Raw genomic sequence first — 15,646 nt, 5'->3', positions numbered from 1 at the left:
CCCTTATTGTTTATCCCGTTTGCCCGGAAAATGGAAAACCGAGTCTTTTAACGGAAATGCATACAAACAGAAACAGAGAGTTAGAACTTTTTCAATCGAAGATCAAATCTAGGGTTGGTGAAGGGTTCTGAAAAGAGGGGAAAGCCGAAATGGAAGGCTGGGACCCGAACACGAAGTCGACGCTGACCCAGATCCCGCTACTGACGACGAAGGCGGGCCCCAGAGACGGAGCGGCATGGACTCAGAGGCTGAAAGAGGAGTACAGGGCTCTGATCGCCTACACGCAAATGAACAAGTCCAACGACAACGATTGGTTCCGGATCTCCGCAGCCAATCCCGAAGGGACACGCTGGACTGGCAAGTGCTGGTACGTTCATAACCTGCTCAAATACGAGTTCGATCTCCAGTTTGATATCCCCGTTACTTATCCGGCCACTGCTCCCGAGATCGAGTTGCCCGAACTCGACGGCAAGACTCAGAAGGTGAAATTTGATTTCGCTTTTTCATTAATTGTTAATTGCTTGGTTTTGTAACTATTTTTTGTTTTTTTTTTTCTTTTGGCAGATGTACAGAGGAGGGAAGATATGTTTGACCGTGCATTTCAAGCCACTTTGGGCTAAAAATTGGTACGCAGAATTTTAGGTTTTCATTCTATTCGTTAATGTTGGTGGTTTGAATATGATCCGTTGAATATTATGTTCTCAGGATTTATTTTGCTATCGAGGAAATTAGGGATTTAGAAAGTAGAAGATTTTAATTTAGTATTTTATGTGCTTGTCGTTTGCAATTACTAGTCTAGCAGTCGGGTTTGATAGGAAATGGCAGCCAAAATTTAAAATGAAATGACTCAAATTAAATGGTTGTTGATGTACTTATGAGCAAAATGTGACCTTTGATCTAGTAGAGGAAGTTAACATGACATTAGCTTGAAAGTATTCATAATATTTGTTGGAACAATTTCATTTTAAGTACATCAATCGTCCTTGAGTTATTGCCCAATGTTCAATTTCATAGTTGAACAAATCATTTGTCCTGTCAAAAACTTGTTACTCAACGATTGTCCAAAACAGGCAAGTACTTAACAGTGTTCGCTCTTGCTGGTACAGTCTAATGGGTAGCAGCGAAACTAGGTTGAGTGGGTTTTTTTTTTTTTTTTTTGTAATTGGGGAAAGGGGGATTTGAATTTTGCTCTTTAGGCAAGGAGATCATGCACCAACGGATGAGGTAAATGCTCAGGTGCAAAAATATCTTTCAGCCACTACACCAAGGAAGCATCTTTAATTGAGTGAGTTAAATAGTAGTAGAAATGGAAACCAAAGTTAAATGTAAAGGGAGAGGAAGACATGAAGAGCAAGAGTTGAAAGAGAGGTTTTAGTGGGCTAGTACCATGCAACATTAATGTTGGATGGCCATTTTAATCCATTGTAGTCTAGTTTATCTGGTTCAGTAGGCTTTGTCTTTATATTTCTTTTACTCCATTAATCGGTGGTCTACAATGAGAAATGGAAGTTCAGGGATCTGTTTGCTCAAATCTTTTGTTAATGGATAGCTGGTGTTATAATCCTTTTGCACTTATTCATATTGTTTCTGCTGGAATTGTTGCTTAATAGTTCTTTCTTCTCTGATCTTGTTGTGCAGTCCTAGGTTTGGTATAGCACATGCACTTTGTTTGGGTCTAGCTCCATGGCTTGCTGCAGAGATTCCCATTCTGGTGGATTCTGGTATGATCAAGCACAAAGATGATGCAGCCTCATCTAATGAGTCTTAGTATTTTTCATGTTAAAAATGTACCTTGAGTTTTAGAAATAAACGTGCAGGCATAAAATTGTACAATTTACGGAATGTCTCTTGAAAGTGGTAAATTTATCTGTCATATGACCAGATAGATACTGTTGAAGCTTCTTAATTTCATAGTTTTGAAATGCAAATAGGATACAGTATTATTTTTCATTGCACTTGTCAAGATGTCAACCCAGGTATATGTCTAGCTTTACCCTCTTCTTCTAAGGGGTGCGTGCTTCTTCTGCAAGCCTGGGATCAAATTCTGGGTCTTCCCATCGCCAAGGGTAATTATGCTCCTATTGATGTTCCCCAAGGGAAAAGGTAGTACTAAAAAAGAGTTAACACCTAATGTGCAAGAGACAGAGTTGTAAGTGTGGTTATCATTCAAATGGTTAAACTTTATTGCTTTCTAGGAGTCGAGATTGCCGCATGACCGTGGCGTTGGTTATATCCGACAGAGCTAAGGTGGCATTGCTAATAGTACCAGTTCCAACTACACCTATCACGGATGGGTCAAATAAACTGCCACTATTGCTTAATATCAACACATTGGCTGTCATTTCGAGAACCTCTTTTTTATCATAAACTTGTGATTCATCTATGCGAGGCCCAGTATTGTCTGAGCGGTAGTGTGCTATGACTTACTTTAATTGGAAGTTAGTCATCTACCCTGCTACATCATAAAGCTTCCGTTGCATTTTGAAGTAGCCATAAAAGGAAGGCCACCGAACCTTGATGACTATGATTCCACCAATTGTACCATCCTGCGCCCTTTTGATACGCTCTTTAAGCAGGGCTTGACTCTTGTAGCAAAGTCATCAGCGTCATAAGCCACTCCTGTAAGCTTTGTAAGCAAAATCCTGATCTACTAATCTTTCAGTTGCAGCTCGTCCTCCGGCTTGGATCATCCGCAGAGTGTGCTGTAGCTTCTTGTCCCCTTCTTGAAATCTTGGCGGCGCCTTTAAGGCTACCTTTTTACATGAAAAAGCGGTAAGATTGACTGGGAGATGGCAAAATAGTTTCTTTCAAGCCGAGAAATGTCCACGAAACAGAGAGCTTTTACAGTAAAATTATAAGCAGCCAACACCTTGACTCACTGACCGGCGACCACCACCGTGTTCCCTTCTCTGGTGGCTGGGTTTTACGTTAGTGGTAGTTCTTGCATGATATTAATAAACAAAGCTCAGGAATAATAATTCTGGGGTCCAAAAGCGGCGGGCACCCCCAGATTTGATAATGGATGGTGATAAAACATCAGCCAGTAGAATAAATTAATTATTGCTTCAGGGAAAAAGACTTAAATAGGGCCAAAAAACTTGTACTGGAGTTTTACATCAATAATTCATTGTTCATACATAAACCACATACTATTACCAGTCATTTTGAAGCTTCATTATTTCCATGAATTACTTATACCACACAAATTGGAAATTGTTTCTACCCAGTGACTGTTACAAACGCTCCTGCCAATTAGACGTACATTGCAGGTGACCTTGAAGCACAATGCTGAGTAAACTAGGAAAGCTGCTCATACTGATATTCAGAAACTTGGAAAGCTGTCATTTGTATGTGCAAGTTGAAAGTAAATTGCAGATGCAGATCACATGCGTACGAGTATGAAATGCCAACATGCCGGACAGCTATATTTGTTTGCCACCGTAGTGCTACTGCAACAAGAACAAAAGTTATTAAAGGGGAGAAATTTTATGGATTTGATTTTATATTAAGAAAATATTTTGCAAATTACACAATCCACCACTTTTATGCTGAACTCATTATCTGGTGTTTACCAATACCCACTTACCATTTGCCATGGGCTTAAATGGTATAACATACAATAGTTTCAGTGCATTCCTTAATAAGGAATAACTCAGAAAAGGAAAAAAAAAAGGCAATAAACTAATCCCCAAATCAAATCTAATTAAATATCGAGTCCTCAGTGATAGTTTATAGCTAAAATGAACAGAAGCAATGAGAAAGAGTTTACCTACGAACTTGAGGAGCTGGCTGCAGTGTCCTTTCCTATATATTTATATGGGATGCGAGATATCTTCGGCCAATCCTCACCTTCCCCTTCCTTGCATCGTTTTTCAAGTTCAGGACAATGTTGAATGGAAAAGTGTTGAAGGCTGAGCTGCTGGATGCCTTCTGGAAGAGACTTAATATTTCGACATTCTGAAATTGCCAAAGATCTTAGGGAAACGAGGTTCTCCAAATTCGGAAGTGCCATGAGTTTTGGACAGATATGAATCTCCAGATTTTGTAGCATCTTCATTTGTTGAACTCCTTCTGGCAGAAATGCTAATTCTAGGCAACTTAAAATGGTCAACCTCCTCAGTGCCAAGAGATTATGCAGACCCTCTGGTAGAGAAGCCAGATTCGAACAATACATAATTGTTAGGCGCTCAAGGGCCGTGGCATGTTGCATTCCTTTTGGCAAAGTAGTCAAGCCATTACAGTTTTCAATAGAGAGCGATCGAAGTGAGCTCAATCTTTCTAAGCTTTGCTCTGGTAGAGTAATTAAACTAGGACACTCAACAATATCCAAAATCTCTAGAGCGATCAGATTTCCTAATTCATGAGGCAAACTGTGTAGCATCTCGCACCAACCAATTTTCAATGACTTCAGAGCTGTGAGTTTCCCCAAATTAGCTGGCAATGTGGGAAGTTTGGGACAAGAGATAATTTTCAAAGACATAAGAAGTAAGCAGTTTTCCAGCAGTACCTTTGGTATGAAAGTTGACTTTAGAAAGGAGTCAATAACAAGAGTCAAAAGTGTTCTTAGCTCTGCTGCTGATCTAAGTAACACTGGATCACAGTTTTGCACCGTTAAGTGTTGCAGGGTTGGAAACCTTGGCATTGTTATTAACAATGGACATTTCATGATGGATAGTCTCTTCAGGCAAGGAAAAGCTTCTGTTGAACCAATGCTTTCCCAAGTTCTTAGTTCAGGAAAGTCTCGAAGGGTTAGTTCAAGCAATGATGGAAATGGCCTCATTCCTCCACCAGAGAACTCATTATCGATTTTCACCACGTTGTCCATCCCTTGGATGCTAAGACACTTCAGGACTGGAAGTTGGCCAAGCTTGGGGAGAGTTTCACAACTTTTGCAGTTGATTAACTCGAGCTCTGTCAAATTGCTGATTGCGTACGGGTTCATCCAATGTGGGAATTCGCATCCTGGATATCCGTTTATTGACAAGCTTCTTATTTTGTCGTTTGGCTTAAGGTTTTCAATCAAAGCTTCAGATGCATCTTTGCTTTGTGTGGTTTGTCTTGATGTGTTCTGAGTTAACTTACCTTCATCACCATCACCCCAAAATAGTCCCAATGACTGAAGTTGCAAATGTCCGACAAGGGCCCCCTCAGCCCAATCTGTCCGAAAACAAACATTACCATGGACATTGTCAAGGTGCTTAATTTTCAACTCACCTCGAAGATATCGTAGACGTCGAAGCACAGTAATGCCCTCATCAGCAAAACATATTGGTAAAGTCTGAAGCATCCGTAGACGATAAATGCGAGCAGGCAAGCAAGCAAGCCTTGCACAATCCTTTATGTTTAAATGGTTCAGCTGTACTAACATAATTATTTCTTTGGGTAACTCTACCAGATCATTGCATCCTGAGAGATCAAGTGTTTGCAAATTGCACAGATGACCAATTGTCTCTGGTAATGTTTCAAGAGGAGTGTTTGAGAGGTCAAGATATCTCAAATATATTAAATCACCTATGGATCTGTGCATCCTTTTGATGCCACTTCCACTTAAATTCAGAATTTTAAGGTGCCTAAAACCAGAAACTAATTTTCTTAGGGCTTTCATTGATATATCTCCAGAAGCCAAGAGGTAGAGGGTACATAATTTATGAGCTTCGTACAAGGCTTCTGGTAGCACATTGGACCTGTAATCAATGTCGACCAATGCATGTCGAGTTTCTGCAAGATCATCAGCCTGATCACTGTTGCTTCTGTTTTCTATTGTCAAGAATTCATTTCCAGCTACATCTTTTGCAAGATCATAAATCAGATTAGGTACTTTAAACTCTACCACATTGCTACTACTTGCCGGTTGGAAAAATGACATCTTCAGTAAATCGTCGAAGCAGTCATTGCCAATTTGCTCAAGCATTTTAGGATCATAACCTGCAGATAATTGAACTAAGCCTCCCGCAATCCACTGTTGGATTAACTTTTCCTTATTTAAATGATAATTTCTAGGAAATATGGCACAGTATGCAAAGCATCGCTTTAAATGTGATGGCAAGTGATTGAAACTCAACCTCAAGACAGATAATATTCTGTTCTCACCTGCATCAAGGTTCCATAGTTCACTTTCTTGCACACGCAACCATTCATCTTTCTCTCGTTTGGACCGTAACAAGCCACCAAGAACTTTAGCAGCTAAAGGCACACCTTGACACTTGTCTGCAATCTGCTGACCAACAGGCAACAGGCTTGAGAAGGCGTCTTCTTCCCCATGCAGAAATGCTTGCCGCTTGAGCAGAGTCCAACAATCATCTTTGGTTAGGGCTTCCAAAAGGTAGGGAGGACTACTACTAAATACAGAAGCAACTTTTTGACTCCGAGTGGTGACTATAATTTTGCTCCCTTCTGCACCACATCTGAACAGGTTTTTTATTTTATCCCATTCTTCTTGATCATCTATCCACACATCATCCAATACCAGTAGATATCTCTTTCCGCATAATGATTCTTGCAGTTGGGATTGCAGAACACCCATCTGGAGGGACTCACACCTACGCTTAGTCACATATTCCAAAATTTCACTCAGAAGTTCCTTTGACCTGAATTTGCCATACAAAGAAACCCAAATTTTCATATCAAAATGTCCACCCACACTCTGGTCATTGAAAACAAATTGAGCAAGTGTCGTCTTCCCAATTCCCCCAATCCCAACTATTGGAATCGTCCAACTTTCACCATCGGACGATAATAACAAGTCAACAATCTTCTTCACGTCTTCGCTTCGACCATAAACTTCTGATTCATCCATGTAAGGTCCAGTTTCCCGCTTCTCCATAGTATCTAATCTTTTATAAGCTATTACTTCCCTGAATTGGAAGGTAGACATCTCTCTAGCTATATTGTCCAATCTTTCAACAATCTCTGTCAGTTTACGTGACATTTCAAAGCTACTTAAAATTGATTGAAGAGCGAAAGAAGTGATCCGAACCTGCCTTCGAGTTTCTTCATATATTGATACCGGAATTCTTCTGAGCTTGTATTTGACTGTATCGTTCGAAGATGAATATTCAACAGGAACCTTTTCTTTCACCAACTGTCTCTGCAAAACTTGAGTGGTGATCTCATCGAAGAGATCATCTGCAGCATAAGCCACAGCCCTAAGCTTTGACAGCCAAATCTTCACCTTCTTATCTTTCAGTTGTCTCTCTTCAGCATCTTCGATTACGGCTTGAATGATTTGCAACTTATCTCGCAACTTTTCGATTTTCTTCCTTTGATCTTTCGGAGTTTCCACAGTGTTGAGATAAGAAGCCAATTTCTCATAGATAACCTGTAGAAGAGGTGATACAATCAAGGAAGCGACTTCCATTCCTGAAGGAGAGTTTACCCCAAGTTAAGCTGCCGCAAAATTCAGGGGCTGGCCTCGGATTTTGAACTATAGCTATCGGTCAAGATTGTCAAGGAGAAGGAGCAGATGCGAAGGAAGGGAGAAGACAGCTGCCCACGGAAGAAGGGGTGAGAAAGCAAAAGTATGAGGGATGACCGATGACTCAAGTTCCAGTTTGTTTACAAGGAGTACTTGTCAACATCTGTCGTCTTCATGGGGCCAGGAATCAAACCATTCAAAGTGATCCCCTTTTTTAACCCAAAAAAATTAAAAAAAAAAAAAAGGTCCATTTTTAAAGCTATAGTAAAAGTAATTTTGACAAGTAGCTCGGTAACAATCATTAATCGTAAGTATAGTTTATAAATTTAATTTTTTTCTAAAATCATCTTACTAAGAATAATATTTTTATACATTTAATTTTAATACTGCCTTATCATTCCTTTTTAAATAATCAAAATAATAATATATTTGTTATTAACATCCAATCAATTTTAAATGATCAATTCCTTTCTTTTAATATATATATTTTTTATTTCAAGACCTAAGTTTGAATTTTTAAAAAAATAAAAAATATTTCTTCTAAATAATATTAAATTTATATAAAATGACTTGTATCATTCAAAACTTAATGAATTTACCCAAATACAAAATACTTTAACCAAACCCAAATGCAAAATCTGAAATAAAAAACCCACTCCAAAGAAATCCAGGACAAGAAAGAAATAGAAATACATTGCACGAGCATCCTACTTCTCTTAATTCCTTTTACATTGACCATCTCTCCACCAATCTCAAAGCAGTGGGCTGATCAAAAGATAGGACCAGCTGCAAGGATCTCCTCTGTCAGCTTGCTGTCTTTTCCAATCTTATAATTCGTGAAGCCCCCAAAGTTTTTCTTGAACAAACCAGCTAACTTCAATAGGGTATCATTGTAAGCCTTCTTGTCGGGCCACTGCAATTGAATAAAATCTCACGCTTTAGAAAGCTTACACATCGATCTAGAGACTGGAAGGATTAGATTCAATTAAAATGTATTAAAAAAATAGGAAAGAGAGGAATGGCAACTCACAGTGTTCACAGGGTCCAGGATTTCAGAAGGAACACCCTCGATCTCGGTTGGAATTTCCAGCCCAAATACGTCAGTCTTTTTGTAGTTTGCTTCCAAAAGGCTCCCAGAGTGAATGGCATTGATGATCCTTCTTGTGTATGCTAACTTAATACGATTGCCTGACCCGTAGCTGCACAGCAAAGAAAGAACATTATGAACACAAATTATTACTCGAATTCAGATGCATGAACTAGATGTTTTACCGTATAGTTACATATTATATATACCTTCCTCCTGACCAGCCAGTGTTGACAAGCCATCCTGTAGCCCCATGCTTTTGCATCTTTTCAGCTAACATTGCAGCATACTTGGTGGGATGCAGCATTATAAATGCTGCACCAAAGCAGGCTGAGAACGTTGCCTGTGGCTCCTTCACACCTTCCTCTGTCCCAGCAACCTGTTTTTCGATAAAGAAAAAATTTGCTTCTTCAACATTTACAATTATATAAATATGCACAATGATACTAATTAGTTGATTTTACAAGGATGCGTATCTATGTGGTATATATTTGGAAAAAATGCGGAAGATTTCTTGTAGTACCAGAGCTGTGTAGCCACTGATGAAGTGATACATGGTTTGTGCCAGGCTCAGCTTGCTCACGGGTGGAAGCACGCCAAATGCATCGCAAGCCAGAAGGATGACATTCTTGGGATGAGGACCAACGCATGGTATCTTAGCATTGGGGATATACTCTATAGGATAGGCTGCCCTAGTGTTCTCTGCAACCAATTGCCTTATCAGAACAGTGATTGGAATGGGACAGTTTCAAATCTATAAACTATTATATAGAGCTTATACATCCACCGGCTGTGTCAGAACTCTTTGCTACATATATTTATAAATTTTATTATGCCACCCTCACATCCTTGGATACTACCCCGAGCCAACAAAAATTATTTTAAGAGTTTAGACAAGTATAAAAAACTCATCTACTGATATATCATAGTGAAAAGTTAAGGTATACAAATGACAGAAAAATTCATTCCTTCATGCCATCCATTTCTAGAGGTTTATCAAGGCATCATTTTCCTAAACATTGAACGCTATTTAACTCATAAGGATTCTGCTTTACCTGTGACAGATTTATCTGAATGATCCACTTCTCGAGTATGCTCGTCAAATACCACGTTCTCTAACACTGGGGAACACAAGCGGTTAAGTTAGACATTTCAACAGATACGAATTTCTGGTAGAAAGCTATTGGTTCACTGTTAAGAAGCTAAATCATTCCCATCCATTTAAGCTTATTGCAGAAAATTAATGAAGATGATCGACTTTTACCAGTCCCGAACTTGATGGCATTCCAAATATCAGGCTCCTTCTCCTTCGACAAATCAATGCACTTAGCATAGCAACCGCCTTCTATATTTGACACGCCATTCTCGCTCCAGCAATGCTCATCATCTCCAATTAAATACCTGTTATGATCAGTGGACAGAGTTGTCTTCCCCGTACCTATAACAAAAGAAAGAAAATCAATCAGGAAATACATAACTACCGGTTCCAATTTGCAAAGACGGCTCAAAAATACTGTACCTGATAATCCAAAGAAAAGGGCTACATCGCCATCCTTCCCTATGTTGCATCCAGAGTGGAGGGAAAGGATTTGACGCTTAGGCATGAGATAGTGCATTACACTGAATAAACCTTTCTTCATTTCCCCAGCGTACTGTGTGCCAAGAATGACCATCTCCCTCCTGGCAAGGTTGAGGTCTATGCTAGTAGAGGTAGTCATGTAATGGGTGTACCGGTTGCACGGGAACTGCCCAGCATTGTATATAGTAAAGTCTGGGGTACCAAAATTCTCCAGCTCTTCTGGAGTGGGTCGGATGCACCTGTCACCCACCAATTCATCATATTATTACGTTTCTCCTCATTTCCTCATATTAACTTAAATTTTCATGCTTTTTGCCTGGTCAATTTAACTTAAATTTGAAACAACTGAATCAGACAAATCTGCTATGTTAACATTTTGAGAACAAGCAAATGATCCCGGAAAGTATTTTTGTTTCATTACTTACATGTTGTGCATGAACAAGGAATGGTATGCTCTGGCAGATATGATACGGACTTTGATTCTGTGTTCCGGGTCCCAATTGAGAAACTGATCATTGACAAAAACCTGAAACAGATATCCTGTGTCACCACTTTTCTTCAATGTATATTGTAGGTACTTCAGAATATGCACATTGATATACTAAGGAACATAAGGATTATCCAAGTTAATTGTGCCTAGTCTTGTCTTCTCTTGGGTAAAATCCACGAGAAAATCTGAGCCGTAAGACTCTGAGAGTGTCAAAATGCATTTCTTTCATCAGGTTTGAACAATATAGGGTGCTGGACGGACTGGTTTGTATGGCTTTTGTGATCAGTAAGATTAAGAAACAGAGTTGTTGGTCCTGTTTCCCACTCTCACTGATGCCGGTCTCTTGGTCCTGTTGGTCCCGTTTCCCATTCAATCTTTTTCTTTTTGTTAGGCTGTCCTGTCAACCCTCTAAAATGGTTTTTCCTCTAACTGAACATGGAGATATGGATCCTATTCCTATATTAATCCTTCCAAATGAACCATTATTGTGGAAGATGGCATGCATTCTAGTTTTAAACTAGGGACTATGAAACCATGGAAAAGCTCATAACAGAGAGGTAAAATAACCATACAAGATCATACATAGAATTGGATACATAAGACAAGACAGGCTAATTAACTCATAATAGGACGAGAAAAAACTGAAGGAAAGATGGTTGTCTCCAGCCATGTAGAAGATGAGGATGGGTTATTCAGATACATCAGCCTCCTTGCTGGAATAAGTCAAAGTATCATTGCGCAACCAACCATCAAACTTATTGTTTAGGAAACTACAATTAGTTATTATAGAAATGACAAATAGCCGTAAAGGGGAATGAGTACAATTAATGAGATCCAAATCCTTGAATTTGGGAATGGATAAGAATCCCAGCTGGCTTATAAATTAGTCAAGGAAATATCTTTGGGTCAAAAACGTAGCACTCAATAAGTAAATGGATTAATCCTTATAACAATATGCTTTTCTAGGCTGACTGCCAGCCAATTAACACGTCTTCCCCATGAACTAGTAAGAAAACGGATTATATTATGTAATGAAATCCAGTCTTTGACATGTTGGAGAATGAAGTGCAAATAGGGATAGATAAAGCAGTAAGCAACCGACAGCTTAATCAAATATAGAATTAGTGTTGAAAAAATCAACTGTGTGTAATTGAATATACCTTGTCCAAGGAGTTCAAGTAATCGACAGCTCTTTCCCTGTTCACCATAAAAGTATGCTCGTCCATTTCAATGTTGGGTGAGCCCCTGTCAAGGAAATAGATTACCTTTTAAGACTTTAACTAGTGTGCGAAAAAATTAAGAAAATTACAAGGGGTTTTACAAGAAAGAAAACTTACTTTCCCCACCAAAGTTCATCTTCAGTTGTTTCGTCCTTGACTACACGTTTGTCTCTGGGTGATCGACCTGTCTTTGCTCCGGAAAGTGTGGCTAAAGCACCGGTTGATGTTATGAATGACCCTTTTTCATGCTTAATAGCTTGCTCGTAAAGTTCTGTTCCATATTGAAGAAAATATTAGGTTGCGAAATCCCAGTGTAATGTTTCGTAAAATGTAGAAGTTGATGTTGCCACATTTTTGGGACTTGTCAACTAATTCCAGGGCTATTCCGGGTCGATTCAGCCCTTAAAGGCCAACTTGAAACTTGAAAATACAACAAAGATAGCAAAGAAACAGAGGAGAGAAACATTTATACCAGCAGGAGACAGATTGTAAAGGAAGTGAGTAAACTTGAGCGCACTATCACTAACAGCGATCGTTGGAGTAAAATGATGAACATGGGTCACCTTGGGAGTCTCATGCTTCCTCGAAGGGTCGCCTTTCACCACCTTTGGACCAGTCTCTCTGGTCAGGGATGCCAAAGAAGCACTGTTCCATAATTCTCCGGTAAAATTAAGCCAAATAATAATAATAATAATAATAATATGCACCCATATATGATATATCCAACCAAAAAGGCTTACGACGACTCATTTCTTTTGTACCTGATGGATTGTAGCTGCAGCTTTTGGCGTTCTATTTCAGAGATATTGTTGGCAAAAGCACCCTGAGTGTCAGTAAGGGGTGTAGTTGGAGCAGATTTCTTCTTCTGAAGAGAGTGAAGCTCGTCGATCGTCTGAGCTTTTACGGGAGCTGCACTGTCATCATGGCACACATCAGCTTCCTTCCTTTGCGTTTGGATTTTGGCAAGCCCGTTTTGTCCAACTCCACTGCTACCAAAACTGAACTCCCCATTTCCAATCCCACGGTTCGCCATAATTCTTTCTTTACCAATATATCTGTAAAACAATCAGATTTTGGCTTTCATATACAAACTAAACAACAGCACGCATTGATTAAGACACCTTGCGAAAAGAACCGCGCAAAACTAACAACCATTTATATACCAAACCAAGAAAAAATTACGTATACAAATCAAGCAAGAGAACGAACCAGAAAATTAATCTCTGCTCGAAATGACCAGGGTAAGCACGAAGAAAGAGAGGAAATCAATACAGAGAGAAGAGAGAAGTATTTAAGAAGGGTTCGACCATCCAAATAGTGTCACCTAGGCTGGAAAGCTTGGGAGATGTGATCTCAAGGCAATGAACAAACGCATATATAAAGGCTTCAGCAGAGCAGGAAACCTCGAAGTTTGGTTGAATTAACCATGGTTGAAGTCTTGAAGAGGAAATTTCCAAAAGATCGCATTGAAGATAAAACCGTATTAGTTTATTGATTGAATTTGTCACGAAACCAGCACACGTTTTTCGGTTTGCCAGGGCAGAGCTAGTCCCCTCATGCACCAATATGCAAAGTTTTTCGACGTCTGCAATTTTGTTTCCTTTTATTTTATTTCCATCAAAAAATTATTCTTATGATATAAATTTGAGGTCTAAAAACATTTATTTTTCAATGTCACATGTGATTCATTTAATTAATCACAAGCTATGCGTGAATAAAGGGTCCTATTTTATATGATCGGATTGAAATTTTGACTGATTGTGAGGTTATTTTTTCTGCATTTTTTCACTTTCATAATATAAAGTTAATTTGACTATTTTTTTCCATGGATTAAAAAGCTAAAATTAGAGACCAAGTTTTTCCTAATTATAACCACTTTATCAAATATTAGTAATGTCATTTTCAAATCAAATTAACTTTGTCATGCTTTAATTAATTATATGAGATGAAATTGATAAGCTGTTCTAGTGGGAAGCTTTAACTGTATGCAATTAAACCATATGTAATTTTCCATTTGATAATTATCTCTGTTGGCTCTACCAAAAAAATATAAATATCATTTTATGAAATGAATGAATCATATTGTATAGTTTTATTAGAGTTAAACTCTTTTATCTCTTCTAAATATACCAAAACAAATGATTACTCATTGATTTATAAGTGCATCTTATAATTTAATTTACTTTGATGATGATAAAAATAGAAAGTAAATATGTTTAAACCATATCGGTGAAGTGACCTTTCAATAAATCGGATGGTTGAAACAAAAGTACAAGGTTAAGAAGCCTTTTCTAAGTATTATTTTAATTCTGAGAATGATTAATTAATTGCTAAAATCTTACGTGACAAGCGACTTTGACTCTATGATTTTCAGATTTAATTTTTTTTTCCGTTCTAAGATAGACCATATTAAAATAATGGCATAGCCTAAGCAAAACCACGTTGGATACACAGAATTGTTGCTTCGTTTTTCTTCTTAGTAGCGTGAACATGTTCTATAAAGAAAAATGAATAATGATAAATGATAATGCTGCTTAATTTATCAACATGTTATGGTTGTATAATTTTTTTTTATCAATTATTTCTTAAGAAGATATCTGAGTATTTAATTTATTAATTAGTATATAATTTTTAATTTAAAGAGCAGAATTCAAATTTTTTTTTTCATATTCAAAAAAAGAAATATTTCTTTAAGAAAGGTTGAGGCGCACCAAAAAAAGGCCGTTAAGCTAGCTTGGGCCAGCTGGTTGGACTGTATTTCTTGTTGGACTCAGTGAATGTAGGGCATATTATGTGTACTCATAAGTTGAGTTGGGTATTAATTGGTAATAATTAATTAATTAGAAATTGCTTGAACAGCCCATACCAGACAATTAAAGGCCCGTCTCCAAGAAAATATGAAAAACTGAAAATATATAATTTTACATTAGTTGTGGACAGTGAAATTAAACGTTGATAATTTTGGACACAATTCGTGAACAAGATACAAGGAACTTAACGTGAATAAGTAAGTTTAGGTTTAAGATTGTTATTTTTCGAGTCTTAAATCCGTTTACGCATTTAAGATATAAAATTTTTGTATATTAGACGGATTAATCTTACTTGAACTATATGTAACACAATTAACCTGTTTGATGAAATGTATTATCATGTCAATTTGAAAAATATAACTTGTTTAACTAATTGCTTATGATATCCCATTAAACAAGTTAATCGTGTTTAAAAGAACTTGATGTATTATAATTGTATCGTGTCATATAAAGTTCAACTCAATTTGTTTGATAAATGTGTTAATTGTATTGTATCATATAACACGTTACATAGCCTTATATATATTTAGAATTTTGATTTATTTAATTAATTGTGTAACATTCGTGTTTATCCATGTAATTATTAATATTTTAGTTAAACATTTAAACATGATACAAATATGATATGATTATGCGAATGGTCAAGTTTAAGTGTAATAAAACTAAATTTATTTATTTATTTATCTATTATTATTATTATTATTTGGCACTACAAAAGCCGATTATAATTTCAAATTTGATTAGGCATGGCGAATGCATAGCTATCACTAAACTTAGGATTACAACAGCTTTGGACATCTGTTTTAGAGTTGTGCCTTTTTCATAGTAAAGCAAGATGCAGTACGGAACACCATATATATAATCACACTAGGCTGTAGCCAACAGCTTTGGCACCACGGCAAGATTGCTGAGTTTGATTAAATTTCTTCTGTTAAGTCTTGAATTCAACGACTAAAACCCTGAAATAATTTCTCTTTGGTTACGTGACCTGTTCAAGCTTTCCCCCACTGAGGTTTTAGGTATATGAAAGGTATTTTGTTCTAATA

At 37.6% G+C, this 15,646-nt stretch overlaps 3 protein-coding genes across 6 annotated transcripts; 1 reads left to right on the top strand and 2 right to left on the bottom strand.

Moving 5' to 3' along the window:
- Window positions 1-9: 9 nt before the first annotated feature.
- LOC18591875 (ubiquitin-fold modifier-conjugating enzyme) lies at window positions 10-1,950 on the top strand. Its single transcript, XM_007018283.3, has 3 exons — window positions 10-482; window positions 565-626; window positions 1,639-1,950. Exons 1-3 carry the CDS (start codon window positions 150-152, stop codon window positions 1,766-1,768), a joined length of 525 nt encoding a protein of 174 aa, XP_007018345.1. The 5' UTR covers window positions 10-149; the 3' UTR covers window positions 1,769-1,950.
- A 1,129-nt stretch (window positions 1,951-3,079) lies between these two features.
- LOC18591874 (putative disease resistance protein RGA3) lies at window positions 3,080-7,525 on the bottom strand. Of its 3 annotated transcripts, XM_088808890.1 has the most exons (3): window positions 6,091-7,525; window positions 3,770-5,925; window positions 3,080-3,449 (listed from the first exon to the last, which is right to left on the bottom strand). In XM_088808890.1, exons 1-2 carry the CDS (start codon window positions 7,355-7,357, stop codon window positions 3,770-3,772), a joined length of 3,423 nt encoding a protein of 1,140 aa, XP_088665016.1. In that variant the 5' UTR covers window positions 7,358-7,525; the 3' UTR covers window positions 3,080-3,449. The 3 variants fall into 3 exon arrangements, with proteins under 3 accessions (XP_088665016.1, XP_007018344.2, XP_088665015.1); XM_007018282.3 differs by having other exon boundaries at window positions 3,770-7,525; XM_088808889.1 differs by having other exon boundaries at window positions 3,080-3,446; window positions 3,770-7,525.
- Window positions 7,526-7,948: 423 nt separating this feature from the next.
- On the bottom strand, window positions 7,949-13,359 carry LOC18591873 (phosphoenolpyruvate carboxykinase (ATP)-like). Of its 2 annotated transcripts, XM_007018281.3 has the most exons (13): window positions 13,000-13,357; window positions 12,552-12,845; window positions 12,263-12,435; window positions 11,908-12,061; window positions 11,731-11,815; window positions 10,506-10,606; window positions 10,021-10,319; window positions 9,766-9,939; window positions 9,557-9,622; window positions 9,025-9,203; window positions 8,711-8,880; window positions 8,445-8,613; window positions 7,949-8,327 (listed from the first exon to the last, which is right to left on the bottom strand). In XM_007018281.3, exons 2-13 carry the CDS (start codon window positions 12,821-12,823, stop codon window positions 8,184-8,186), a joined length of 1,986 nt encoding a protein of 661 aa, XP_007018343.2. In that variant the 5' UTR covers window positions 12,824-12,845; window positions 13,000-13,357; the 3' UTR covers window positions 7,949-8,183. The 2 variants fall into 2 exon arrangements, with proteins under 2 accessions (XP_007018343.2, XP_088665020.1); XM_088808894.1 differs by having other exon boundaries at window positions 9,766-10,319; window positions 13,000-13,359.
- Between the last annotated feature and the right edge of the window lie 2,287 nt (window positions 13,360-15,646).

This window comes from Theobroma cacao, chromosome 8, assembly GCF_053813885.1.
Source record: "Theobroma cacao isolate CCN51 chromosome 8, ASM5381388v1, whole genome shotgun sequence".
NCBI classification, from domain to species: Eukaryota; Viridiplantae; Streptophyta; class Magnoliopsida; order Malvales; family Malvaceae; genus Theobroma; species Theobroma cacao.
The sequence above is the reverse complement of the archived record's forward strand: the minus strand, read 5'-3'. Positions and strand labels throughout refer to the sequence as shown.

Excerpts from the sequence above, each read along its gene's own strand:
- LOC18591875 (XM_007018283.3), top strand. The coding sequence starts at position 150 with ATGGAAGGCTGGGACCCGAACACGAAGTCGACGCTGACCCAGATCCCG. Across the intron at positions 483-564 it reads TCGACGGCAAGACTCAGAAG|ATGTACAGAGGAGGGAAGAT; the intron begins GTGAAATTTGAT and ends TTCTTTTGGCAG. Across the intron at positions 627-1,638 it reads CCACTTTGGGCTAAAAATTG|TCCTAGGTTTGGTATAGCAC; the intron begins GTACGCAGAATT and ends CTTGTTGTGCAG.
- LOC18591874 (XM_007018282.3), bottom strand. The coding sequence starts at position 7,357 with ATGGAAGTCGCTTCCTTGATTGTATCACCTCTTCTACAGGTTATCTAT.
- LOC18591873 (XM_088808894.1), bottom strand. The coding sequence starts at position 12,823 with ATGGCGAACCGTGGGATTGGAAATGGGGAGTTCAGTTTTGGTAGCAGT. Across the intron at positions 10,607-11,730 it reads ACTTGAACTCCTTGGACAAG|GTTTTTGTCAATGATCAGTT; the intron begins GTATATTCAATT and ends TATCTGTTTCAG. Across the intron at positions 8,328-8,444 it reads TCCTGGACCCTGTGAACACT|TGGCCCGACAAGAAGGCTTA; the intron begins GTGAGTTGCCAT and ends ATTCAATTGCAG.